Raw genomic sequence first — 27,744 nt, 5'->3', positions numbered from 1 at the left:
CGGGAAGAAATCTCCATCACCTGGGCCACCGGAAACCAGGAACCGGCTCCACCTTGACTAAGGCATCTAGTCACCCCGCGGCCCCTCCCACAGCACATTCCCGATTGGACGCCCGAGGGAGGGCAGTGTCAGCGCGCGCCGGCCAGCCTGGGGAATTCCATTTCCTCTCCCGCCCACCAGCATAAGCACTCAGGGGCGGTGCTTCCCGCGCAAGACCCGCCCAGCGAGAGCCCGTGGGAGGTGGGGGGAGGTGCCAGCGCATCTCGCGATAACTTGCGGATTTGGGGGCGGGTCCCAAGCCAGGAAGAGAGCACAAAACTGCCCTTAAGTCATTGCAGACCCGGAGCTCCGGTGAGCCTGCCACGAGGTTCTCGCGAGATCCGCCGCCTCCATCCCAAGTGAGGAAACGGGGGCCACTGTAGGGAGGGGCGTGGGGCCTCAACCGCGCAGCTGCCGCTTCCATTACCTTCCTCCTAAGGTCTCCTTCCGGTTCTCGATGCTTCTCTGAGTCTAAGGGTTTCCGCCACTTGTCTACCCTCCCCCTCAGCCCATGACCCGCCTCCGTCCCCCGCCCTCCGGGTCCGACCTCCGATCGGTTTAGTAAGAAGGTGCTGTTCCGACAGGGAAACGGCAAAAGGGTGGCGCGTCCACTCGGCCTGGACGAGGGAGGCAAACCGCTCCCATTCAACCCTCAGCTCGCCCTGCGCTCGCGACGGCGGCGTTGGCGGACGGATACGCGGCGGTGAATAGGCGGGGGGGAGGGGCGGAGCGTGGCAGCTGGCAGTAGTTCCGTCAGAGCGGACATCTTGTGGCTGTGCCGTGCGCGTGAGCCCCGTAGGGCCGGGGAGGCACCAGCTGCCGCGCGGGGAGGAGGCCGAGGCCGCAGCTCGAGGGAGGCCCCGGCCCTCTGTACGCGTGGGTGTGGACAGCTCGGGAAAAGGGAGGGAGACGGGCCGGGGCCGGCGCGGCGCCCCGGGCTGTGGGCGGCCTGAGTGGGCAGCCCTCGGGGCTGGGTGGGGTAGGATGGGAAGGCCGGCGGAGCCGGGCCCGGCCGAAGGGGGAGGGGGCATGGGCGCGTCCTCGCGCCGGAGCTCCGCGGCCGCCGGGCGCGTGGTGGAGAGGTGGCTGGGGCGCGCGCACGCAGGAGCGCGCTGTGAGGCGGAGAGTACGGTGGTGTCAGGGGCGACCCAGAACAGCTCTAGCTGTGGGGACAACCGTGCACACGAGGCCCATTCCCTTCTGCTGGCTCGCCGGTCCTTGCAGCAGAAACCGAAAGGAGCCCGGCGTCGGTCCGGAGCCTCCCGCTCCCCTCCCCCTTGTCTTTCTTTGCCCTAGTGACGCCGGCCTAGCGCCGACTAGGCCCGGGCTCCTCCTCTGCCCGGCTCTGGACCCTGCCCCGCACCCACCCCTTTCTCCTCCGCCTCTTCCTCTCCCACCCGGGGCTCTTCCTTTCAAGAGGCCGGGAAGTTAAACTTGTAACCACCTCTCGGCTCTTCCCGTCACCCTCGCCCTCTCTGGGCGAAGCGCGGATATAAGTAGCCGGTGGCTCTGCCACCCCACCCTGCCCGGATCGCGACGGTTTGCAGGGTTCTGGAATCAGCAGGGTTTCTCCGAGGCCTTGGCGAGTGGCTGATCTGCTCCGTTTTTGCAAAAGGCGCCTGTGTCTGGCAGAGCCGGTGTGAGAAGAAGAGACAATCCTTCCCCGCCGCTGGGATAATCAAGAGTTTTGGCCGGACCTTTGGGTACACATCGGGATAGTGAGGAGCCCGGCGAAAAGCACAGACTATGGCGCTGAAACGGATTAATAAGGTGAGTTGTTGGAACTAAATGGTGCGGACGGAATCATGGGAAGAAAGGAGGCTTGGGGCCCGGAGAAAAGCATGGGGGGTTGGATACAATTCTGAAAATAGCCTTTCTTGGGTTAAGAGAAGGCAGGTGCCTTTTGAAATGAGCTGTAAGATAGGGAACGGAATGGTTTTGGCAAGCGAGATGTTTGTTTCATTAGAATCTGCAGGTGTGGGTGAGGGAGCGTGGCTTTTAGGCTCCTCGGTTTTTTTTTTTTTACCTAAGAGTCAGGTTTGGGAAGTAGAATTGTGTACAGGCCCTCGGCAGATGTCATGGTACTGTTTCCAATTCTTGGTTTTTCAAAACTTAGAACTACTAAGGCTATAGGCATTATAAATGCCTAAAGAAAGGAATGTAACAGATGAAAAACGTTTTATTCTGAACTTGACTGAGAGTCAGGGTATGACAAACATACCTCAGTTTGCTAAAATGTGGTGACGAAGTCTGTTCAGAAGCTTAACCAAATCTGGGCAGTTACACAAGAGTAAGTGGGGTTGGGAGGAGGTGGACCGACACTGTTGCCACTTCCTGTGTTGTGTGGTTGCTGCTTTCACCCGAAGCTATTTATCTGAGGCACCGGGAACCCATGTAAAAGCCTTCTGAAAGATCCCGGGGGTGAGGGTGTTTGACAGTGCAGGGAAACTGGACGGTCGGACTGTTTTTGCTTAGAACTCTTCCTTAAGGAGGCTTGTTTGAGCAGTTCAATATAGTTTGATAAGTTGTCAGTTGAAGTTGGAAAAAACTAGGATTTTTTTTTTCCTTCAGAAATATGTGAGTGGAACCACCTCTCCGGTGGTTTAGTATCATTTTCTTGCTCTAACTTCTATCCCACATTTTAAGATGGCGGCTGCTTTAAACTGATTCGGGTTCTTTCCGGCATCTTCTTTTCTAACTATAAGATAATGGTCTCTGTTAAGCGTTAAACGTTTTTCTATCCGGTTGTAGGGAGCTCTCAGAGCCTCTGCCCTCAAGACTTAACCTAAATTCAAACTCTCAGACTAAGTCTCTCAGTCTGTCTGTCTCTCTCTGTGTCTCTGTGTGTGTCTGTGTCTCTCTCTCTCTCTCTCTCTCTCTCTCTCTCTCTCTCTCTCTCTCTGTGTTGTATTTGGTTCTTTCACAATCGAGAGGGTGGAGTATTTACAGCTAACTTGAAAAAAATGCGAAATAAACTCAGTCTTCATAGAAAAGACAAAATGGGAAGGTTTGGTATTAGAAACTTTGACTTAGTAGCACAGTTTTTAAAGAGTTCTGTGGAAAGAAAGGCAAGGTCTTAGATTGACTATGGTTGGATCTAATACTATATTTGTAGTTAGTTAATATGTATAGCTTGATCCGTTTGATTGGAAAAACTGTAGTTTCATGAAAGTTAAGTCTTACCTGAATATATTGATGTTGAAATCTTGAATTCTTAGGACATCATTGGGTAGTCTTTGTGGTTTTATGCAAAACACCTAACTGAATTGTTTGTATTGATGATAATGCAGAGAAAGAAAACCTTAGAATTTAAGACTTCGAATAGCTAATAGAAGATAATATTAAAATTACCACTTAGCGTGACAGTTTTGAGGGTGAACCTTACGTTAGAGATTCGTTATTGTCCTTTGCAGCGTAACTAATATGGAGACTGTAACATTAGGTGCTAACCAAAATTTAAATCCATAGCTTCCTATAAGTGTAAAACAGAACTTTTTAAAGGGAGGTCTTACTGGGCTCTTTCTTTCTTTCTTTCTTTCTTTCTTTCTTTCTTTCTTTCTTTCTTTTTCTTTCTTTTACAGGTGATACCAAGTTGCTCTGGCACCATTTTAATGACATAAAAGCTCTAGCCAGGCAGTAATTAAGTGTAAACATTTGTAGTAAAAAATGAGATAGAATCGGGCTCTAAGCAAGTTTTTCCGTTTGCCTAGTCTATACCAGGAATTTCTCCAGATACTGGGATGGCAAGGGAAAACAGGTTTTACAACTTTAAAGAAATTTATGTATTGATACTTCAGAGGTAAATTTTTTATATTTGAAAACTGTTGATATGCCAAATGGCTGATTCAACCTGTAGAATATTCCAGCATATCAGTTTTTTCTTCAGATACTGTGAGAATCATGAGGCTACTTTAAAAAAATGGCACCCAGATGCAGCCGTAGTTTTTGAAAGTTCAGAAAGGGGATGCCTTTTCTTTTTAAGACAGTATTTCTCTAAAAATAAAGGGCCAATTAGCCATTGTCGTGAGGTTTTTTTGTATTCTCTATTTAGAATGTATTCTTCCAGTTCCCCCAAGCAAGTATTAACAAATTAACAAGCCATTAGTATTTTATTGAAATGTTTCTACATGACACTGAGCTTTAGTGATAAACTGGTGTAAATCGATATATGTGTGTGTGTGTTTGCTTGACTATTTCTTAGCTGACCAAATAACCATACATGTATTCTTTTGCTGTATTTGTTGTTGTTTGAACCAAATTGTAGTATGGTGCTGTTACTAAATGGGTATTTTAGAAGCTGAATTCCAAATCTGTGTTTTTGGAGCTTTAAGAAAATTTACTGCTACAAAGCAAAAATGATTTACATATTTGGGGGACTCTGAGAACTTTACATTGAAGATCAATTATGAAACATGTGAACAGAAATTTATCTTAAAAGTATTTGTAATGTTTCATAACTCTTTCAAATAGTTTTCTTATAACATGAAAATGTAGGTACAGTTGACATCTTCTCTATGAAGAAAATTCACTGTTTTTAAAAAAAGGAAAGAAAAAACCCACCCAGGTGTTGATGTTGTAGTTGGGATTAGAACCCAGGCTTTCTATCTAACTCCAAGTTCTTCCAATGATAACTGCATTTTTATACCATTCTTAGGGTTTCTGTGATAGTTCAGGCCTAGCATAGGCTCTAATGTGTAAATAGGCCTCCACACAGCCATATGAGATATTCCCTGAAGTAACAGACACAGAAGTTGACTCTTGACTTGTTCAGCCACAAAACTAGTAATAGATTTCTAATAAGATCATCTCCGAAAAGAAAACAACAAAACCTGTATTTTGGACCATTAAAATTCTTACTAAATGAATGTGGGTTGTTTTGTTTTGTTTTTCTGAAGTATGCTGTCTTCCACCTCGTATGAGGCTGATTTTTATAAATGAAATTAGTTAATAATGAATTATTAACTAATTTATAAATGAAGATGAATGGAATGTATTCTTGTGTAGTTTCTTTAAGGGCTAGAAACTGCTGTGTTGGTTAAGTGCTGGGATTCTTTTAAAGTAAACAAATTGTAAGCTAATAGGTTTTTCCTGTGGTCCTGATTTTGTTTGTTTTTTTTTTGTTTTTTGTTTTTTAGTTGGTCCCCAAGGTTTATTTATACTGTAAAGAATACTTATGTGAGTGAGTGATGCTGATCGTCCAGTGATCCCAGTATTGAGTTTGATAAAAGCAGTTGTGACACGCTATCTTCATCTTTCACCACCATGTTTATCTGCTGTGTTAAATCCAGTGTTTGTTATGCACATAAAGATTAAGTTGAATACTCTCCATAGCTCCGGTGAAAGCTACTTGTATACCTTTATATTGTCAAATTTTACTTGTTGCTTCCTAGGTTTGGGTGCCTCTTAAAATGCAAATCAATTCTCAAAGGCTTGGATTCTTGAGGGGGGGGCGCTATTGGTTGGCAGGGAGCACTTTGCATGGTTGTGGAGTTCAGAGGACATTTGTAGTCAGATCCCTCTACTTTTACCATGGCTTCTGGAGAGTGAGCTCAAATTATTATTTCATCTGGGCAAGCACCTTTACAAACTATGAGCCATCTCACCAGCCATAGCTTTCTAATCGAGAACAAAAAGTTTCAGATTAAATTTTGAGGCTAGCCTGGAACTCTTGTCTCAGCCTTCTGAGTGCACCATAATGAGAATTACAGGACTGGGCTGGTTGCGCTCTTCCTGATTATGCTTTTATTTGTTGGTTTAATTTATTTTTGCACTTTGACTTTTGAGGTAGGTTTTGACTACATAGTCAAAGCATTGGCCTTGGATTTAAAACAATCCTGCCTCTGCCTCCCATCGGGGATTACAGGATGTACCACCAAACCCAACTGCTTTCTGTGCTTTTTAGGAATTTATTCTATTGCTGTATATAAGAGCTATTGCTTAGATAGGCTTTTTACATTACTACATTTTTATTTCAGATTCTAGGTTTTTAAGGATTACAACAATGTTTGGTCTTATCTCTAAAAACACATAATTCTGGATTGTTCATTAGAGGATTCTGGACTTGTGCTTAGAAACTTCTGGTGGAGCTGGGCAGTGGTGCACACCTTTAATTCCAGGGTGACAGGCATGTGCACCTCTCTGTAAATTCAAGGCTAGCCTAGTTGCTGTGAGTTCTAAGACACTAGAAGATGCTCTGTCTCAAAAATCAAAAGAAAAAAAAAACCTCTTTGGGGTTAACTTCATCAATATTTCACTGGGGTCATAATTGCATTAAAAAAAATCAAGAATCTCTGCTTTAGTTGGGAAAATACAAACACCAAACACACTATCACTTTGTACAACTGATTTTTCAAAGGTTTATCAAAATTCTGTTATTCTGTATCCTAATAGTTTTATGAGCTTGCTGTCATAATCTTAGTTAAAATTTCTCTAGTGTTAATGAGTGCATTTAATCTTTTAGTGTATAGCCAGTCTGTCTTATAATATTGTATTATTAAAACTCCTCAAGCAACTAGGGTAGTAAATGCTTGCAGTCTGCAGACTAAGGTATGCCAATATAAATTGGAGGTCACTTTGGGAATGTAGTTATATACTCTGTCCTCAACACAAAATAACAAATTATTCTCAAGCTTATTAATGTAGGATAGGGAAGGGCACAAGTTAATATTTTATACCTGGTTTAGACATGTGAGTTTATTATCTAGGGACCTTTCAGAGAACTTCATAGATAGCTACATTTGTCCTAAAGTTTCTGAATTTTCTCAATTGTGACTTAGTATTTCTTGTTTAGATGTTTCAAGATGGATATGCTTATTCACATTAATCCTAACAGATGAATATTAACTACCAATAGTTAGCTGCTAAGTTTTTGTTTTCCATGTCTGCTAAATGCCTGACTTGCTTTCATGGATTTAAGCTTTCTTGGTCTATTCCAAAACTGAAAAAAGATTTTTCTGAAATAGAAGTTTAGTAGGCTAAGTTTGTGTGTCACCAGGCCTAGTTTTGAATAATCTTAAGTGACTACCTTCAAGGGTGATCTAAAGAAAGAAAACTGTAGTATTATTCACTCAGGCCATTCTTAGAACCTTGTCTAATAAACAAACATACTTGTCTCACCTATAATTAGAACTAAACAGGAAGCTAATGTCTTGTCGGTGATGTAAGGCAGCATAGTGCACAGAACCTATCTTTAAATCCATAGAATAAAAGAAATTAAGGTTTCCTCTGGAAAGCTTACAAACAAAATGGGCTTAAAGGGGTGTGAGTTGCAGTGTAGTCATTTTCTGGGCTTGCTCAAACTTCATCCTGCTGTCTAGATTGTGCCAGATAAATGATAATTCCTTTTGAATCTTATGTATACAATTCTGTAAAGTTTGTTCAGATTAGAATCTTTTTGCCAAGTATCTTCTGGAATTCACTGCTAGCAACCACACATTTCTGAGACTTCTCAGAAATCCATTTCTGAGATATAAGTAAATATCAAATATAATGAATACCAATAGATACTTGATATCAATAAATATCAATATAAGTAAATGAACTGTCAATTCTTTGATACTTTAGTTATATATATGTGAAATGCAGTTGTAATGAGCAGCTAAGGGAGATTTTTAATCTCAACACTTTTTAGAGGTTTGTTTTTTTTTTTCCTGCCTCCTGTCTTTATTTAAGTAGTGTTAACTCAGACTAAGTGTACAGCAAGGGCTGTCTTGATTCTGTTGTAAGTCAAGTCAGATTTACTTCTGGAAAAGTGAACTCCTAAGTAAAAAAACAGGAAATTAACTTTGAAAAATAGTAAAGATTCTGATAGAAAATTTATTTCCTTTTATTAGTTATACATTGAAATACAAAATAGTGTCAGATTGGAACAATCTAGATTGGAACTGATTCTAGAACAGGGTGGATTAGTAGTAATATACTGTATGTAGAATGCAGTCTGAATTTGGCTTTGTTGCTGTATTAAAATTTGATATGCCTTTTGGGTTGTAGCAGAACTGTACAAAGTTGAATAGGTTTATGGAGTTAGGTCTTAATGACAGGGTTACTAATAGAGTCTTCCCCTTAATAAGTGCTTTCCTTTTGGCTATGTTGATATGACCTATAAGTAATGTTTGTGATGTAATTGTGCAGCTCCATTATTGACAAACCTTATATTTCTATTTATTAAGTGCTCCAAATGCACAGATTTTTTTTTCCAGTGTTTTTCCTTTAGGTTTTTGAGTGTTTTTAATTTGGTCAGCTGTTGTAGGTTTTGGTTGGTTGTCTTATAGCATAGCCCATCACCATCTAAGATACTGAGATAATAGAGGTACAAAGGTGCAAAAAAAACAAAAATCAGCACAATGTTGGGTGTAGGTGTAGGTCTTGATGTCAGCCATTTCCTATTTTCAATGAACTGTCAAAAGAGAGTCTCTGTCCCATAATGGTTGGAGTAAGAATCCTCTTAAACTCTATGAGCTCTCTCTTGGAAATACCTCAAAAACAATTTTTTTTTTTTTAACAAAAAATTAAAGGTTAGAGAGATAGCTCAACAGTCTGGAGCACTTGCTGCTCTTTATAGAAGATCAGGATTGTTCAGTTCCAGCACCCACATGGCAGCTCACAACTATAGCTCAGTTCCAAGGCATCTAACTTCCTCTTCTGGTCTCCTTGGGCAAACACGTATGCATGTGCGTTTAGGCAAACATTCATGCACATAAAATAAAAATAATCTTTAAAAATAAAATGGTTATACCTGTTGCTCTTCTCAGAGTTTTGTTTTATACAGATAACAAAGTTTTGCTGTGCTGTTTACAAGGTAAGCAGAATTGTTCAAGAAATATAGGTAGTTCAGATATGTGGTGTTAATTGCAATACTAAATACTTTTGGGAGGTTTTAACCTAACTAATGAGGTGAATTAGACCATGTGAGAGCTTTTAGGATCTTTTTTGGATTGGAAAAGGGTGGCCTTCTTGGCTTTTTAGTAGGTCTCTGAGTTTTTAAAGAAAAATAAATAGCTTGCCAGTAGGAAATGGGCTTAGTTCTCCCTGTTAAACAACATGATTGCCAAGTTTCAAAAGAAGCAGTTCAAGGAAAGATAATTCTTTCGAAATAGGTACAGTTTCTTCTTACTGATAGGTTATTTTATGCTCTTAAAGTTGGTAGGGCCTTTAGCAATTACTAAAAGACAGCTGCTTCTAGTTTCATTAGTCTATATAATAATTGGCCAAGAACACACCTGAATGTTCTGTGAGTGAAACAGATCATTGTCTCAATTAGCTTTCGTTTAAGATCATAGAAGTTGGTACTGTAGAGGTGGCAATCTGTTCTTTCTTGATTTTGGTTCAGCTTCCAGTATCTGTATAGTGGCTCCCAACCCTCTGTAATTTCACTTTCAGGGGATCCAGTGCCCTCTTCTGACCTCGATAGGTACCAGACACACATGTGGTGCACAGACATACATGCATGCAAAAATACAAATTTAACTTCAAAAGGATGTGTCACTGCACTCAGTATACTTTGATGTCGACTTAACAGTGAACAACTTTAGGGGAATTGATGTGTGAACACTATTATTGTGTATCTTTTTTATCTATAGTAAACATATTTGTAGATCAAACTGATAGATGGTATACTTGCTGTGAATTTCAAAAAATTCAATCCATCATGCTCTAATAACTCCTTACTTTTGAGATACACTTGGGGGCATTTAAAGTCCTAATCAAAACTTTTTTTCTTAGCTGATCTATGATTATTAAATTATATTAGTACTTGATCTTCTAGGAAAGTTTCTAAGCTGTGTGTACTTTGTCAGTCTCTACCATTACCTGGGTTTTTCTATTTAATACCCATCTTTCTCTTTCTAGATTGATAAATGCCTGCTTGATTACCCATCAGTACCTACTAAGAATTCAAATGTCACAATTATCTCAAAAGCATGGTCTGATTATGATTGGTGGGTACTACATAAAACACAAATAGTAGGATTAGAATAGTGTTTTCCCCCGTTACTTTTGAGATACATATCCCAAAATAAGCATAATCTTTCAGTCTTTACCTCCCAAATGATAAAATTATAGACATGCTGCTGCTTTCTTTTGTTATTAAAACCCTCAAACTAAAGTTTGTGTTGAATATAAAGCAGATTTTAGTATGTGAACTTACTGACTTTACTTTAAATCTTGGATTACTGCTACAGAGATGTCTTTTGGTCATGGAAATTTGGGGAATAGACATTTAAAAATTTGAAAGGGAAAGAAGAAATTATTTAAGTAACAAGAGCCTGAAATTAAGGAAGTAAAAACCTGAACCTTCTGAACCAAAGGAATGGTGACTCTGGGTAAATGGCATGTAGGAAACTAGTTTTGTTATTCATAAGATTTGTCAAATGGTACTTGATGTATTAGAGTCAACTTTACAATTTCTGACCATCTTTATTATAGGTAAGATAATTTTAAAATTGTTTATTGGATATTTTGTTTAGGCTAACCATTATTGAAATTTTTTGTGTGAGCTCACATGTGTTTGTGTGCCTGTTAAACAGACCAGAGGTCGCCGGGCAGTGGTGACACATGCCTTTAATCCTAGCATTTGGGAGGCAGAGGCAGGTGGATTTCTGAGTTCTAGGCCAGCGTGGTCTACAGAGTGAGTTCCAGGACAGCCAGAACTACACAGAGAAACCCTGTCTTGAAAAATAGAACAAACAAACAAAAATTCTAAAGATATTTTAGACTGCTTAACAAAGATTTATTATATAGTCTGAAGATTTAAATGAGCTAGGGCTGTTTTATTTGGCATATTTATGAAGCAGTATTATGAATAAATGAATCAAAAAGCCTTACCAAGGCTTGGCTTCAAGGTGGGTAGTTTGCAAATGGTCTGTTTAGAGTATGTTGTGTGTCTGCTATTGTGTTCTAATGCTTTAAGTCTTTTTCATCTCAAAATCTTACATTAAAAAAGATAATTCTGTTTTAGAATTGAGGAAGCAAGATAAGAAATAGTAGTAAGTCTATAGCTAGGTTAGGTCTTTTAAAAGATTCTAAAAGAAGAAAGTACATACTGCCAGCCTTTTTTTATTTGTTTGTTGTGGGGTTTTTTGGGGTTGGGTTGGTTTTGTTTGTTTTTTTGTTAGAGACAAGGTTTCTCTGTGTAGCCCTGGCTGTCCTGGAACTCACTCTGTAGACCAGGCTGGCCTCAAACTCAGAAATACCACTGTCTCTGCCTCCCAAGTGCTGAGATCAAAGATGTGTGCCACCACTGCCTGGCTTCCCAGCCTTACTTTTAAATGGTTTTTGCCATTTATATTGCACAGGTGTAAGATGAGTATTTGAAAATTCAGATTCTTACTTGATGGGAAAGGGCATAGGGTTTGGAGGTAGTATACAAATTGTTTTTTTGCCACCTTAAGTCTTAAGTACAGTGAGTATTTAGTAGTGGTAATGGAGTTTGCCATTATTGGCAATAATTTTAAAATGTTTGGGTTTTTCTGGGATTGACAAACTTTTTCTTTGAGACTTGATAACTTTTTGTTGTTGTTTGAGATAGAGTCTATCATGTAGCCCTGTCTGTCTGGGACTCGCTATATAAACCAGGGTGGCCTCAAACTCAAAATTCATTTACAGAGATTCACTTGCACTATACCCAGTTTGAAACCTAATGCATTTTAAAAAGTTCTTTGCTTAAAACTACACAGTTGATTAATTTAAAAGCAGCAAAGTTCAGTTTTTAAAAAGAGATTGAGTACTTGAAAAGAGCCTGTCCAAAATTCATGGCTTCTTAGGAACACACCTTAAAGTTTTAAGTTGAAGGTTGCACACCCAGTATCCTGTAACCGGATTCACTGAAATATCTTTGACATAGCTGGTATGTATGAAATAACAACATGAATTCTGTGTTTAGACTTAGGCCTCACAATATCTTCTGTATATGCAGTTGTTTCAAAATCCTGTATGTGTATATGAAGGCTAAGACATTTCTTGTCTCAAATATTCCTATAACTCACTTGCCTGAGGTAATTAACATTATTTTTACCTAGTATCATTTTCTTTTTAAGGTTTTTAGGGTGAGTGTATGTGGAGAGAGATGCACCTTGCCTTCCAAGGCCAGAAAAGAGCATTGGGTTCCTTGTATCTAGAGTTAGAGGTAGTTATGAGCTGCCTGCTGTTGCGTGCTGAGAACTATAGGCCACCTCTCTAGCCCCTAACATTTTTCCTCCAATGCACTATTTCATTAAAACTAATCAGAGGTAAGGTGAATTTTATCCTATTAATAAGTTGAAAATAGTATGGCATATGTTCATGGCAAACTGCATGTGAAGGGTCTAAGATTGTAGATTGAGGGTTTTTTTTTTGGTTTTTTTTTTTTGTTTGTTTTTGCTGTTTAGTTACTATATAAGCAGCTGGCCCTATGTTTCAGAAGTAGACTGACTAGCAGAGGTATATCAGGGCTGTTTTGTCTGTTGAAATGACTTGTTAGCAAAATTAGATGTTTCATTCTTCTTACAATATTTAATGGTTGAGTTTACTTAATTGATACTAGCATTAAAAGTCTGTTGCTTGCTTTTTTCTAGAAGTTCTTAGTCACTTTGAGGGTACTCAATCTATTCTAAATGTTAGATTATTTCAGAGTACATTCTTAGAACTTTATCATTGGAGTTATGTCAACCATCTTGGGGTATCCTCCCTAACTAAGATTTTCATATCCTGATTAACTCAACTGAGTGGGGATCAGATGCCTGCTTTACCCAGATGTTAACCAGATTTACTTAATTCTGACTTCGTGCTTTATTTTCTTACATCACAAATCTTTTTAGCATTATCCTTACTTTCTACATTGAGTCAGGATGCTGAGGTGGAGGATTAGTTGAACACATAAGGCCAATCTAGGCATGTAAGCTTTTGAAACTCTGAGGCAATAAACAGCACTGCTTATGGATTTTTTGGTGGGATATTCTGTATTTTGTGCCTAGCATTAGGATGGGAAAAGGCATGTTTTATGCTGCATTGCTCAGTATATGCTTTTTCAAAAGTAAATTTTTTAAAAGGAGTGTGTGTGTGGGGGGGGGGGGAGAACACACAACACACATTGTAGGTGCACAGAGACCAGAAGAGGGTGTCAGGTGCTGGAACTGAACCTGAGTCCTCCACAACAGCCAGTCCTCTTTACTACTGAGCCATCTCTCTAGCCCTTTTACATTTTTGTTGGGATATACCACAAGCATTTAAAAATGCTTCTGAAATTCCTTCATTTAAAAGAATATTGTTAGTGACTAGAGACGGTTCTGGTGTTAAGAGCACTTACACAAGGCCTAGGATCCATTTCCAACCCCCATATCGGATGTCTTACAGCAGCCTATAATTTCCATTCCAAAGAATCTGTTGCCCTCTGGCTTCTGTAGAGACCTAAGGGAATGTAGCTCCCTTAGGAGCTATCAGCTCATGCAGATACACATACATGCACAGAAATAAGGTTTTTCATACTCTTGAATGGTCTCAGTTTTGTGTTTGGGATAAGAATATAGCTCATGGTGAATTGCTAAAGAGTTTGCCTTGGGTGTGTGAAGCAGTTGTGGATTCTGTCTCCAGGGTTACAAGAGAAAAAGAAGCAGCCTTGTTTTCACTCCATCTAATAGTCTGGTGTTATACTATTGTGTTTGCAAAGGTCTCATTTTGCTGATGTATTTGACATATCAGCCATTTTTTCATATAATCACAGAAATCTTAAGGAGAAATAATAGAACCACTAGTGTGAAAAAGAGATAAAATTATTGTCCCCTCATGCCTTCCATGCGTGTTGACTCTTAAGCCTTCTACTCCCTCACTCCTGGTTTACACATCACATTTCTAATTTCTTAGTCCATAGGCTATTGCCATAGCATACCTGGTTGGTGCATACCATACAGCTAGCAGAAACAGCTAGTGTTATTTTTATTCACATAGGTTGAAGGACAAGGTTGACTTAAGGCTCTCATCTGAACCTCTGTATCATTGAGCTTTGCATGCAGTCCTTTAAAAGGGAGAGGGTGTTTGTGTGAAAAGGATTAGGAAATGAGGCTTGCTAGTCTTAGAGTTAATTATATGTTAGAGAATTCTGTTAATTGCATGTGCTTTTTAGTAGATGAAACCAAGGCAGCATCTGCTGAGTATGCAAAGTAAATGTCCTCTATACTTACCTGTCATTGATTTTTGTGAGACACTCTTAGGTATTCCAGGCCGGCTTCACAGATCTGCCTGATTCTGCCTTCTAAGTGCTAGGATCAAAAGTATGCACCATTGTGCCTGTTGGTTCTGGCATATTTAGTTCAGTAAATACCTTAAATGGTAGGAGGTGTAAACTTCACCATGAATTATGATAGGGAAAATATGCATGGATTTAACAGGCAAACAGAGTTCAATGGCCATTTTAGAAATTTGAATTTATTGAAGCTTAAGTGTTCTTTTAATGGTGCAGGACATAAGTGAGAGTTCAAGTTTTGTATGATTACTTTCTCCAATAAAAGGGGGATGAGTGGGAGTGATAGCGTGTACCTTTAATTCCAGCACTTGCAAAGCAGAGGCAAGGAGAAAAGATACATGGTCTTTGGGTTGTGTTTAACAAATATAGTACATGATGGAGTATCCATACTTGAAATTTAGGAATTTTTTTATTCATGTGCATCATATACAATAAGTATATATCTAAAATATACAAAATGGGGCTGGAGAGATGGCTCAGTGGTTAAGAGCAGTGACTGCTCTTCCAGAGGTCCCGAGTGCAATTCCCAGCAACCACATGGTGGCTCACAACCATCTGTAATGAGATCTGATGACCTCTACTGGCATGTCTGAAGATAACGACAGTGTACTCAAATAAAATAAATAAATCTTTATAAAAAAAAAAGTCTCTAGATTTCTAGAACACTGAGTAAAATGGCATAGGTGTGTGTAGTCTGTATAGTGTGTTGCTATTCTGTAGTGGTCATAATAGCTTGTTTATTATGTAAGGAATAGTTAAGGATCTATTTTCAGTATGAGCTGTGCATTCCTCCACTAGTTGACAGCTACAGTCTCTGTGTGTGTGTGTGTGTGTGTGTGTGTGTGTGTGTGTGAGAGAGAGAGAGAGAGAGAGAGAGAGAGAGAGAACGAACACGAGAACACTGTCTTCAGAAATGGGATGGTCTCAAGCCCAAAACTTCTTAAATAAGGCTTTGCCTCCTAAACCAATAGATTGGAGATTGACTGTATTGTGAATGGGGAAAAGGTATCAGGAATTTAAAATATTGGGTCAAATCAGCTCTGTAGTCATTTTTTGCCCTTTCTGGAAAATATATTATTAAAAACTGCTTTGGTTTTACTAGTAGTTTCTTGAATTTGTTACTTTACAATGATGATCGTACGTGCTTTTAACAAGAGCTATAAGATTTGGTGTATTCTTAACCAAGGTAGCTGTTTTTCTGGAATTTAAGTTGGAAATTTCTCTTCCATTCACTTGATACATGCTTGAGGAAAGTGAGCTTATTCAGAATATCCTGTACTTTGTAAAATTGTTCAGTTAAATTAGTTGAGGAAAGATTAATATGTTCAGTTAAATGAATTGATGTGGTACATTGATAATACTGGCCAAGGTGATCCTTTATTTGTATGTTTTAAGCAACACACGGTATGCATTTTATTGGCTGCTTGGAAGGCTAGAGGGCAGGATAACTAGCTTAGATTGGAAGATTGAACCCAAACCAGGCAGAATTGATTTGAGTTGGAAATGTAGTTTGTTAATAGATTGCATGGCTTGGCTTGTTTGAGGTCGTTAGACTACCACTGCTTTCTAGTTATGACTGCGTTCAGCCTTGTTTTGGTTTGTTTAATGACTATTTCCATACTTAGGCAAAGTAAATATAAAGAACTTAAAGCTACACCTGTATTTTGGGGAAAGGGTATTGAAAGGTGGCTCTTACTGACTTGGGCCATAGAGAGAAATGTAAGTCTAAGACAGGAAACTACTTTTATACAAAGCACTCTATGTATTTGTTACATGCATTGTAGGTCATTGGAGGGTTAGGTATATATACATGTATATGTTAGAGACACATTGTATGAAATTGTGAAAATTTCATTTTCTGCCTAGAAAAGTTGTCTTCCAAATCTGAGTTTTAAAAATAGGTAAAAAATGAGGACTGAATTAACAGCGTACCTTAATTAGAAAATTTAAATATAAAATTAGAGTATTTAGCTCTATAAAGTGTTTGACATGGTAATGAAATTAGACTTTTGGGAAGAAAAAGGAATTTAAGACAGACAAGGGAACATTTAAGATGGTCTGAAAAGTTAGTTCATCAAAAGAAATGTTGATCTAGCCTTGCTTAATTTTGTAAACTTGAAAGCATCTTATTGCTACTACTTTATTTTGTTCAGAGATATCTTTTGTATGATAAAAATATAGTAAAAGAAAAATTAACAGGACAAAGACAAATGCGTCCCAAGGTGATTGTTTCAACATGTGTCTGTTAAACAAGTAATGCTTAGTGTCTTTCTATATTTCAGGAGCTGGATTTAAGATTACTTGGGATGTCTTTCTCCCCTCTGGCACATATTGTCCTCATTACAGTGGTTTTTATGTCCCTTTGAATGGAATTTAAAAGTTTGATATTCAACTGCATATCTTTTCATAAATTTTAGGTTCCATAACCTACCATTTTCTGTCTTGGTTTTAGGAACTTAGTGATTTGGCCCGTGACCCTCCAGCACAATGTTCTGCAGGTCCAGTTGGAGATGACAGTAAGTAACTTAGTTTCTTCTTAATGACTAACTTCAGAAGGTTGTATGTTTTTGTGATAATGAAGTTTTTGTTTTGTTCTCCTTCCTCTTCTTTCTAGTGTTTCATTGGCAAGCCACAATTATGGGACCTGTAAGTATTTTTTTCAGTTTTGCTTTTCTGAAAATTCAACATTCTCTTTATCACAATTTTTAGTCTTTGGCATTATTAATACATAGTTACTGTATTTCTGATATGACATATCAACACTGTTATTTAATTAAAGAAAATGAAAAGTTGTTCCTTATATTTGTATCTCTGGTTATATCCTGGGGTACCATCTCTGCATCCACAAAATCCCTTGTTTTGTCTCAGTCTTAGTTTTCTGTATGGCAGTGAAGAGCAGTTATTGAGCTCTAGAAGGAAGGATTCTACTGTGGGTTGTTCCTCAAAGCATCATAACTGCCAAGAATGAATCTACAATAATCGTTATTTTTTTTAATAGCCCTATAGATTTATACAAAATTTTAATCTACTTCGGCAGAACTTGATATTTTGAAGGTACCAAAATTCCTTTCTATCCTGGGTAGATAAACTATATGCTGGATAACTGAATGTTTAGGATTATGAATAACCATCTAAGAATTTCAGAGAAATAGACTGATCTAAAACATCTTGAGTAAGATTGGTTGTTTTGTTTGTTCTTAACTTTAAAGGGCATTTTAGGATCTCTTAAGTCACATGCGTATCTTATGGCAGGTAGTAATGTAAATTATTCCTGGGTAGGAAAAAAATAGTCATTAAGTACGTATTAATAATTCTAAAAGAAATATTTTTGGAAAAGTTTGACCTAGTAATTAATTAGATGGGTTAGATCAACAAATACTTTCCAGGTTTAAGTTGACTTAAAAAAAAAAAGTATTAAGTGTATTTATTTTACTGTACATGTGCACAGAGATCAGGGAATTCACTTGGAAAAGTCATCTCTCTACTTCCATGTTGGTCACAGGGATTGAACTGGTGTCAGACTTAATGGCAAGTGCCCTTCCTTACTACTCATGGAGTTATTTCACACACCCTGGATTGACCTTTTTTGAGACAACAGTCTCATCCTGTCTTGAATTCCTTCCACAGCCTCCTGATTACCTATATCTCAGTATTGAGTATTTCACATCTAGTTCAGAATTCTTGATTTTTTTTAAAAGAAAAGACTGGTTTATTTGGGTTTGTTTTGTTTCAGACAGAGTTGTAATCCAGGGTGTTCTCAAATTTTCAGCTCCCCTCCCACCTCAGGACCCTGAAAGCTAGAATTAACAAGCATGAGTCACCTTTACCTGGTTTTAATAACCTTACTCATTTTCTAGCTCAATGAAAGTGAGCAAGCACCTGCTGTGTGATGAGGATAAAGGTATGAGTAAACCAATCTGTTAGCCTTCAGGGACTTTAATATAGGGAAGCAGGTAATTGACATATTAGAGTATAAGATACTCAAGTAATAAAATGCATAGAAGGAAAAACTCATGACTCTGACAGCAGTTCAAGAGTAATTGTAATATGTTAGAATTAAAAGTATACTAAAATTAAAATCATGGGAGCAGGCTAGTATTGGTTTATCTTTAACAAAAGGCCACAGGTCTTTGTTTTTTAGTCTTTTGATTTAAAAGTGCCTTTTTGTTTTAGTCACAGTTGAGTATATTCTTAACATTTAAGCATTGACTTGTTTATTAAGACTATTTGACATTTAGTTGCTTGGGAAACTTGCCCCTCTGACTAGATAGATGCTCACTGCACAAACATAATGATTTAGGAATGGGACAACAGCTACTGTCTTCTTTTTAGTGGCTTATATACCTGTCGTATACTCTGCCCATTTCATTCATACTTTTTAACTATAGTGACTACACTAATAAAAAGAACTCGTGTTTTGGCATATAAATATGTCTTTGTGAAATTGCAGTTGTAAACTAAAACAGGGCAGTGATAAAATCACTTGCAGATTGTTCATTACATCTGGATAATAAGAAAATGGTTTCTTTTGGAATACTACCTTAAGTCAGATTGTGTGTAGAGATTCCTGGTTTTGTTTTTTTAAATTTTACTTAAATGTCAGTAAAGAGAAACTTGAATTTTATTAAGTTATACTCAAATGATTCTGAATCAATTGAAAATTCACACAAATGCTTGAAGTTACTATGGGGTGTGCTGGTTTATTTCTTAAGATAATGGGAACCACATGTGGGAAAGGAGGGTCTTTGTATTGACAGTAATCCTGTTAATGCTTCATGTCATCAGAAATAAGTTCCCTGTCTCTCGTGTGGTTAATTAACTTTTCTTTAATTTGAAAGGTAGTTGGCAGAAAAAGATTTGGAAATAATAACCTCCACTTTATTCTGTGGCATTACAGCATTATCAGTAATGGACAGAGGATAATCAACTATAAATGAGAAAATCTGAAATAAAACTATCAGTTTATACGAGTTATTGGGCCAACTTCACGTTTTTATGTCATTTCATACTATCACAGTTAATGCGATGTGTGAAATTTTCCTCTTTAAGCTAAAATATGGCCAATAAGAAGCAGCTAGTTCAAGAAATTTTTAAATTGTGTGTGTGGGTGTTTGTGTGTGTGTGTATAGGTAGACAGACAGACAGGACTTCACTTTACTGTATAACTAAGGCTGGCTTAGAAATTATTACAACCTTCAAACTCTTAGCAACCCTCTTGCCTCAGCCTTCAAAGTCCGTAGATGACAGGCATAAGAAGCCACTGTGCATGACACTGTTTTGAGTTCTTTAGGACTGCAAATCAAATAAAGGGATCATGTATGAGACCCCTATTTTCTGTGTTCTTTTGTGCTTTAGGAAGAATGGAATTGACATAGGAGTTTGAGATTTGAATGCATATTATCAAGTAGACAAGTATGTTTAGGCTTGAAAATATGACCAGAAAAACCAAAAACAAACAAAAAAAAGAAAATATGACCAGAAGTAAATAGACACAGTACAGAAGAAGACAAAAACTGTAAAACTTGATGAGTTAGAGGTTAAAAGCAGAGAATGGATCTGTAGACACATGCAAAATTATTGAATGCCATAGAGAACAAATAGTTAGGAAACAAAAGAAGCCAATAGGAACAAAAGTAAGGTAGAGATTCTAAATCTATTCAAATCTGGGGTTTCAAAATTTGATGGCAATCAGTTCAGAATACCCATTATTTTTGTTCCCTTTGGGGTTTTGTCTTAATAGGGTAGGATTTTAGTGTCTCATTGAGATTTTACCCTGTAAGTTGCTTTTCTGTTGTTTTTTTAGTATTTTGGCTTTGCCTATAAATTTCAGTACTGGATATTTTTAACTTTTATTCACGTGTGTGAGTGCATTTGTGTATGTGCCATGATGTTTATGTTAAAGTTAGAAGATTACCTCTCCCTTTGAACCATTGCCTTCCATGTAGATTCTAAGGATTGATCTCTGGTTAACTGGTATATTGTCAATGCAGGCTTTACCAGCTGAGCTATCTCACCCACTATCCTTGTAGATTGTTATTCAGGAGTTAACATGTGGTTGTGGGAAACTTAGAAATGAAAACTTAGATATAATAAATATACTCATCTCAAATTTAGGTCACATTCTGGGTACCTAAGGATTTTTTTCCCATGTAGTTTTTATGTGTTGCAGTGTTTGATGGGCTTTGTCTTTTAGTGAGAACATTTTGCAGAGAGCACTAATGGCATATACCTGTAATGCCTATATATGTTTATGAAGGACAAGGCAGATGAGCCTGGGGTAGCGAGATCTTGACTGAGAAAACAAATAGTTTTAACATGTGGGCATAGTTTGGAGGTGAAGTAAGTGACTGCCTCCTTAGCTCGGGCACAGTCTTATGTTGCATCCCCAGTACAGTAGGACCAGAGCAGACAAAAGACAGCAGGAGGTCTGGGGCTGAAGAGATGGGTCAGTGGTTAAGGGCACTTTTAAGGCAAAATATCCATACACCTAAAGAGGGAAAAAACTAAAGCAATCTGTAGAGTTCAAATAATAGTTTTTCCATGTTGTATGTTTTGCTGAACCCTGTGTATTATCTTACTCATGTTAAAATTATGTTTACAAGTCTTTATGTCAAACCAATGAACTTTTCTAGAGGATTTAAAGTTAATGAGTCATACTCACTTACAAAAGTGGTTTTTCTAACATCTAGAACTGGCAAATTAAGAAATTTCATAAGCCATACATACAACCTTTGCAGGCAGTGATTACTTCTGATAATTTAGTTTAAATAAATTTTAGAGCATCTCTTTAGATAAGTTCTTGTGAACTTCAAGAGGAATTTAGTAGTTTTAAATTAAACTCCCATTTACAGTTTACTGTCTGTACACTAATGGGCTGTATCTTTTGATACATTTTATTTCATAGAATGGAAATGGTGGTGTCTTTCTCTTTTCTTTTTTTTTTTTAAAAACTCACAGTAAGTTTCAAATCTTTATATTAGTATGGTTAAATATCTATGTGCACGTTGTAATGAACAAAAAAGGGCACTAGTAGTTTGAAATTTTGTTTTCTAGTTGTTGACTTTCTTTTTTTTTTTTTTTTGGTTTTTCAAGACAGGGTTTCTCTGTGTAGTTCTGGCTGTCCTGGAACTCACTTGGTAGACCAGGCTGGCCTCGAACTCAGAAATCCGCCTGCCTCTGCCTCCCAAGTGCTGGGATTAAAGGCGTGCGCCACCACCGCCCGGCTAGTTGTTGACTTTCAAGAGTATATGATATGTTAAGTTTAGAAGAAAATTTTTCATGGCTTTATGAAAGAATTTCAAGGTGCCAGTTGAAAAGTAAACTTTCTCAGATATGTACTGCCTCTTTCTTGAAGGTACTTTAAATATTATTTGAAATAGGTATTCATTTTGTGGGTGTGGATATGTGCACATTATGACATGTGAATAGAAGTCACAGGACAACACTGAAGTCTGTTCTCTCCTGCCACCTGTTACATGGGTTCTAAGGGTTGAACTCAGGTTACTTGTGTGGCAAGTGCGCTTACCAGTTTAGCCATCTCTTTAAGGAAGTATCTTTACATATTAAGCCTATTTTTCTCTTCACAGAATGACAGCCCATATCAAGGTGGTGTATTCTTTTTGACAATTCATTTTCCTACAGACTACCCCTTCAAACCACCTAAGGCAAGTATTGTCCTTCCAAAATCTGTTAGTTTATGTATGGATTGTTTTAGAAGAACAGAATGTTCGTAAAAATTTAGGTTTCTGTATAAATGAGGCTTAAGCCTTGTATGTATGTTTAATAAAAATAAGTAATACATAGAGAAATAAGCTATATTTTTGTAAATAATAACTCCTGTTATAGACTATTCTAGAACTTTTTCATCTAAGCTGTCATCTTCGAAGCGCTAAGGTTAACAATATACCACATACTGAGCTGTTACTTATTCCTAACTTCTAAGAATTAGACAAAGATTTAAACTTTTGCTCTTTTGAAGTTACAAGGCTCAAGTATTTCTATGCTTATGGTAAGTGTTAGAGTCTCTAGTAAGCTGCAGAATCAACTTGCCTTATGTGTTACTAAATGTTCCAGTTGCTTTAATACACTTAGGTGACTATAGTGTTAAAGGCTAAGTTGCTGGATCCGTAACACAACACCTTTGGTCCTGGTATTCTGTAGACTAAAACAGAGTAATGAGTTCAGAGCATATATAGTCCTTGATTTTTTTTTTCTTTCTCAGAACTCTTGGGTCAAATTCATGGTATATGAATGACTAGAAAATAGTATACATTAAATTATGGTGTTTTTCTAACCATCTTTAGTCATGTTAAAAGTACAGTGTAATAGTTCCTTTGGGTATAAAGCTCATACTCAATTTGTTGTGTCAGCAGTGGAAATACAATTTGAATGTATCCCTGTATCCTAAAATTGAGTATCCTAAATTCCCTTTCACAGATTGCCTTTTGATAGTTAAACTATACTATTAGGGTTAACCTTCAGAGCTAAATTAATGGCTTTTTCCCTGATGAGGCTGTTATTGACTTTTTAAAATTAGCTTTTATTATCTAAAATTGATTCTGTTGAAGTTTTCACTATATATATTTTTTTCTTATGTGTGTGTCTATGCTTTGATCACATTCTCCTGTCCTCTTATATAGTCTCTCATTACTATGACTGCTGGTGAGACTTAGTATTTTAAGCCTTGCTTTTTAAAGTGTAAAGTACTTGTTTTTATTTGTGAAAGCTATTTAAAGCTATTTGTGTCATTTGGTTTGTTTTTTAGGTTGCATTTACAACAAGAATTTATCATCCAAATATTAACAGTAATGGCAGCATTTGTCTTGATATTCTAAGATCACAGTGGTCTCCTGCTTTAACTATTTCTAAAGGTAAAATGACAGTTTCAGTATAATAGTTTTCAGCTATTGTGACTGTCTAACAGTTAAGAGGCTTTAGACATCTGCTTGGATAATGTCTTTATTATGCTAACATTTTAATTAAGTTGCTTGCAAGATTGGGATGTAGCTCAGTTGGTATAACATTCTTGCCTAGCATACACAGAGCCCACTGTTTAATCCTCTCCTACTCCACCCCCCAGTGCTCATAAATCAGGTGTGGCACATGCCTAAACAAAAGCACTTTTGGGAGTAGGGGCAGGTGGATCTGAAGTCAAGATCATCCTTGGTTGCATAATGAATCTGAAGCTAGATCGGGATCTTTTAAAAAAAAAAAGTTAGTGGGTTTGGGTGTTTTGGGTTTTTAGTTACTTCATCAGTAAAAATAAATCTTAAGGGGATTTTTGTCAAAAGTTTTATGTTGGTAGGCCATTTGCCTCGTAAGTTATTTTCACATAATGGCAAAGTTTATTTTTAGTGTGTATCTGGTGCATACAAAAGCCAGAGGTGTCTTCCTCTCCTCTACTTCATTTGGATAGGTTCTGTCACAGTAACTCTCAGTGTCTTGCTGTCTCTACCCACCAATGCTAGGGTACAATCACACATAGCTAGCTGTTCCCAGCTTTTTACATGAAGAAACAGTGGGGATTTGAAGTAGGTCTTAACCTACTGAACTATTGCCTCAGCTTCCAAATTAATTTTAATACGCTGTTCTTTTGGCTCTAAACTAGTAATTGTGGGTGGTATTGTGCACGTGAATGCAGATGTCTTGGAGTCCAGAAGAGAATACTAGATCCCCAGGAGCTGTAGTTAATAGGCAGTTGTGTGGACACCAAGAGTAAGAGCTGGGAAACCAAAACTGTACTCTGTAGTATGTGCCTATAACTGTTGGGCCATCTATTTAGCAAGAATAGGAAAATATAGCCAGTGTTTAAATCTTTACAGCTTTCTACTCTGTTTAACAAATATCTGGTATAGATTTTCTGTATCTGTTTTTGAACCTGTCTTTAGTTGGGTGTTATTTAATTATGATAGTTGTTTGCTTGTCCAAACACCTGAAATTGGATTTTTTTTTCCCTTGTAGTTCTTTTATCCATTTGTTCACTGCTATGTGATCCAAACCCAGATGACCCCCTAGTGCCAGAGATTGCACGGATCTATAAAACAGACAGAGATAAGTAAGTATGCAATTGTTTAGTGAATGACTATAAACAATAGTTTTATTTAGCAAGTTGAGCTTATTTCTGCTGAAATTTGTGACAGTACCTTTCTATGTTTGTTTCTGGTAAGCTAGTTAGTTACTAAAACACAATTAAAAGCAGTAAGAGGCCAGTATAATGGCTGAGGCTGCAGCATTAGAAGTTTGAAGTTAGTCTAGGCTATCTAATGAGACCCTGCCAAATAAATGTTCATAACGTATATGACAGTCAGTAGCTCCCTTGAAATGTTTGTTTTCTAATGTTAAACCCTTGCTTAATTTTTCAGTTTGGGGAAATAAACCCGAGTATGTTTCTCCAAACAAAAAGAAAAACAAGAAAGAAAAAAAATACTAATGTAAAAATTTTGGTCTAAATTTATCAAATATTTAATTTATCTTTATGTTCAACTTAACAACCATTTAACTTTCATATGTTATAATTAATGCTAAGTGTGCTTATTCAATTAGGTACAATAGGTTAGCAAGAGAGTGGACAGAGAAATACGCTATGTTGTAGGGTAAGAGGATCTGCACTCTATGGTGCGCTTATTTATGGTACTGCCAGCACTTGAGTGCTGCATGCTTTAAAGCACTGTATTAACTAACCGAAGGTAACGGATATGGCAGTTTTCTGAAAACTACTTAACTGCTTGATCTCTGTTTTTTGAAAGTTATACTCAGTCTTCACTACTGCTTGGGATTCTTGCATGGCAAAGCAGTTATATAGCTTTAGTAAGAAGTAGAAGTGTAAGAGTATCCTTCATTAAATTATTATGATGTTTAAATTTAAACATTTTGTGTCAATACTATATGGAATGTAGTGGTTTTACTCGGGTTTTACCAGGAAGGTAGCAGTAATATAAAGGGAAACACTTAAACTTCACAAACTAAATGTTGATTACTGACTGACAAGCATGCATTAATGTTAACTGTATTTTGTGGCTCTTTGTATGCTAAACCAAAACAAGTTTGTTTTAAAATGCTGGCTGTTTGAAGAGGGTTTTCTAAATACCATAATCCTGAATTGGTAAGAGGTTTTTTTTTTAATATGTTGAGCTGTTTCAAATAGTTGAACTCTATTAACTTGGTTTGAGAGGAAACTAGTGGTATTATTCCTTCTAAAAGTTTGCCCCTATTCTTTATGATGTACTCATTTTTTAAGGTATTCTCACTTTTTTGGTTGGGGTGAAATAGCCTATATGATAGTGATAGTGGGGCAGTGGGAATGGTATTTGTCGATACTGGTGTTCTTCCTCAGTAATACGGATGAGTTATCTGGTGATCTTTTCTAACAAAAATGTGGTTGCATTCCTAGAGATTCCCATTCTTCAGCAGGTCTCTGAGGATTAGTAGCAGTCAGTGCTACTAAACTTTATTTAAAATAAAGCTCGTTCCTTGAAAATTACTGTTTCTATCATCCTTTCTAATGTAGTACTCTCCTGCCTAAGTTTCAAAGGCATTTTCTCTGAATCTCTAGGTTTCATACTCTGTAACAGTGTATGCATAGTTATAGCATTGGCCAACATTTCTATTGATATCTAGCGTGTATACTACATACCATTCTGACAATCAGTATTAAATTGTACAGTAGAGTTTTTTCTAATGTTGTAAAAATGTGTCCGCATGTACAACCAACTTGAAAGCTTGATAGAATACTACCTTAGTGATGGCAGAGAGGTCTTGTTAAGCCTGCCAATCTCAGCACCACATGTGTTTATTAAGATAACACTTAAATGGCTCTTATTTCCCCCCCACTGCTTTGAATGCCAATGCTGCTATTTCTATCCTTTGTTGACTTGTATTCTAACCATAGCCATCACAGGTGATGTAAGGTGAATCCACAGGTAAAATAGAAATATTTTTCTTGCCTTTACGATACTAATAATTCTTCATTTTAATTTTATTTTTTAAATAGCTTATTTGTTTATTTACAGGTACAACAGAATATCTCGGGAATGGACTCAGAAGTATGCCATGTGATGCTACCTTAAAGTCAGAATAACCTGCATTATAGCTGGAATAAACTTTAAATTACTGTTCCTTTTTTGATTTTCTTATCCGGCTGCTCCCCTATCAGACCTCATCTTTTTTAATTTTATTTTTTGTTTACCTCCCTCCATTCATTCACATGCTCATCTGAGAAGACTTAAGTTCTTCCAGCTTTGGACAATAACTGCTTTTAGAAACTGTAAAGTAGTTCAAGAGAACAGTTGCCCAAGATTCAGAAATTTTTTTTAAAACTGGAGCATGTGTATTATGTGGCCAATGTCTTCACTCTAACTTGGTTATGAGACTAAACCAATCCTCACTGCTCTAACATGCTGAAGAAGCCATCTGAGGGGGAGGGAGATGGATGCTCAGCTGTCACACCAAAGGGAGCAGCATTATTCTAGCAGCATCCATTCTTGTTTAAACCTTCCACTGTTAGAGATTGAGGTTACATGATATACTTTATGCTCATAACTGATGTGGCTGGAGAATTGGTATTGAATTATAGCATCAGCAGAACAGAAAATGTGATGTATTTTATGCATGTCAATAAAGGAATGACCTGTTCTTGTTCTACAGAGAATGGAAATTGGAAGTCAAAACACCCTTTGTATTCCAAAATAGGGTCTCAAAACATTTTGTAATTTTCATTTAAATTGTTAGGAGGCTTGGAGCTATTAGTTAATCTATCTTCCAATTCTGTTTAATATAGCACTGAATAAATGATGCAAGTTGTCAATGGATGAGTGATCAACTAATAGCTCTCCTAGTAATTGATTTATTTTTCTTCAATAAAGTTGCATAAACCAATGAGTTAGCTGCCTGGATTAATCAGTATGGGAAACAATCCTTTGTAAATGCAAAGCTGTTTTTGTATATACTGTTGGGATTTGCTTCATTGTTTGACATCAAATGATGATGTAAAGTTCAAAAGAGTGAATATATTGCCATGTTCAGTTAAAATGCACAGTCTGTTACAGGTTGACACATTGCTTGACCTGATTTATGCAGAATTAATAAGCTATTCAAATAGTGTAGCTTTAATACGCTGCACATGATTCTGGCAGCCCTAGAGTTCATAAATGGACTTGGGACTCGGCAGTTTTGAAACGTGTATATGGAGTTTAAAAAATTTATTTTCCAGGTGCATCCCCTTCTAACTAAAATTTTCTTCATCTTGTACACTTAACAGCTGAAAAAGAGATATATATATATAACTTGGGAGTAATAATGGGTCAAAATTTACAAAATAAAGTACTGTTTTGGTGTGGGAGTTGTCATGAGGCTGTGTTGAAGTGACTTAACTGTGGGATATTGACTATCCATTGAGATGGATTTGTTCAGCCATTTACATTAATGAGCATTTAAATGCAGCAGATCTTTTCGGGTGACTTAACATGAATGAATAAAAAAAAGTCAATGCTGTTGGA

At 37.5% G+C, this 27,744-nt stretch overlaps 1 protein-coding gene and 1 long non-coding RNA gene across 4 annotated transcripts in view; one reads left to right on the top strand and one right to left on the bottom strand.

The window, feature by feature from the left end:
* LOC114614754 overlaps window positions 1–730 on the bottom strand; it is a 2,458-nt gene extending 1,728 nt beyond the window's left edge. Inside the window, exon 1 of the long non-coding RNA XR_003710378.1 lies at window positions 587–730. This is a non-coding gene — a long non-coding RNA (uncharacterized LOC114614754). The remainder of the gene's footprint in view (window positions 1–586) is intronic.
* Window positions 500–27,744, top strand: Ube2d3 (ubiquitin conjugating enzyme E2 D3). 3 transcript variants are annotated; one of them, XM_028760352.1, is made up of 8 exons: window positions 500–608; window positions 1,655–1,809; window positions 16,704–16,767; window positions 16,866–16,897; window positions 21,838–21,915; window positions 23,016–23,121; window positions 24,212–24,305; window positions 26,260–27,744. In XM_028760352.1, the coding sequence occupies exons 2-8, from the start codon at window positions 1,786–1,788 to the stop codon at window positions 26,303–26,305; spliced, it is 444 nt and encodes a 147-aa protein (XP_028616185.1). In that variant the 5' UTR covers window positions 500–608; window positions 1,655–1,785; the 3' UTR covers window positions 26,306–27,744. The 3 variants fall into 3 exon arrangements, with proteins under 3 accessions (XP_028616185.1, XP_028616186.1, XP_028616184.1); XM_028760353.1 differs by lacking the exon at window positions 500–608 and adding an exon at window positions 631–742; XM_028760351.1 differs by lacking the exon at window positions 500–608 and adding an exon at window positions 799–909.

This window comes from Grammomys surdaster, unplaced genomic scaffold (genome assembly GCF_004785775.1).
Source record: "Grammomys surdaster isolate TR1022 unplaced genomic scaffold, NIH_TR_1.0 126531, whole genome shotgun sequence".
Taxonomy (NCBI): domain Eukaryota; kingdom Metazoa; phylum Chordata; class Mammalia; order Rodentia; family Muridae; genus Grammomys; species Grammomys surdaster.
This window is presented reverse-complemented; position numbering and strand designations above follow the sequence as displayed.

Coding starts and splice junctions, on each gene's coding strand:
- Ube2d3 (XM_028760352.1), top strand. CDS start 1,786: ATGGCGCTGAAACGGATTAATAAG. Junction 16,898..21,837: donor AAGCCACAATTATGGGACCT/GTAAGTATTTTT, acceptor TTCTCTTCACAG/AATGACAGCCCATATCAAGG. Junction 23,122..24,211: donor TGCTTTAACTATTTCTAAAG/GTAAAATGACAG, acceptor TTTCCCTTGTAG/TTCTTTTATCCATTTGTTCA.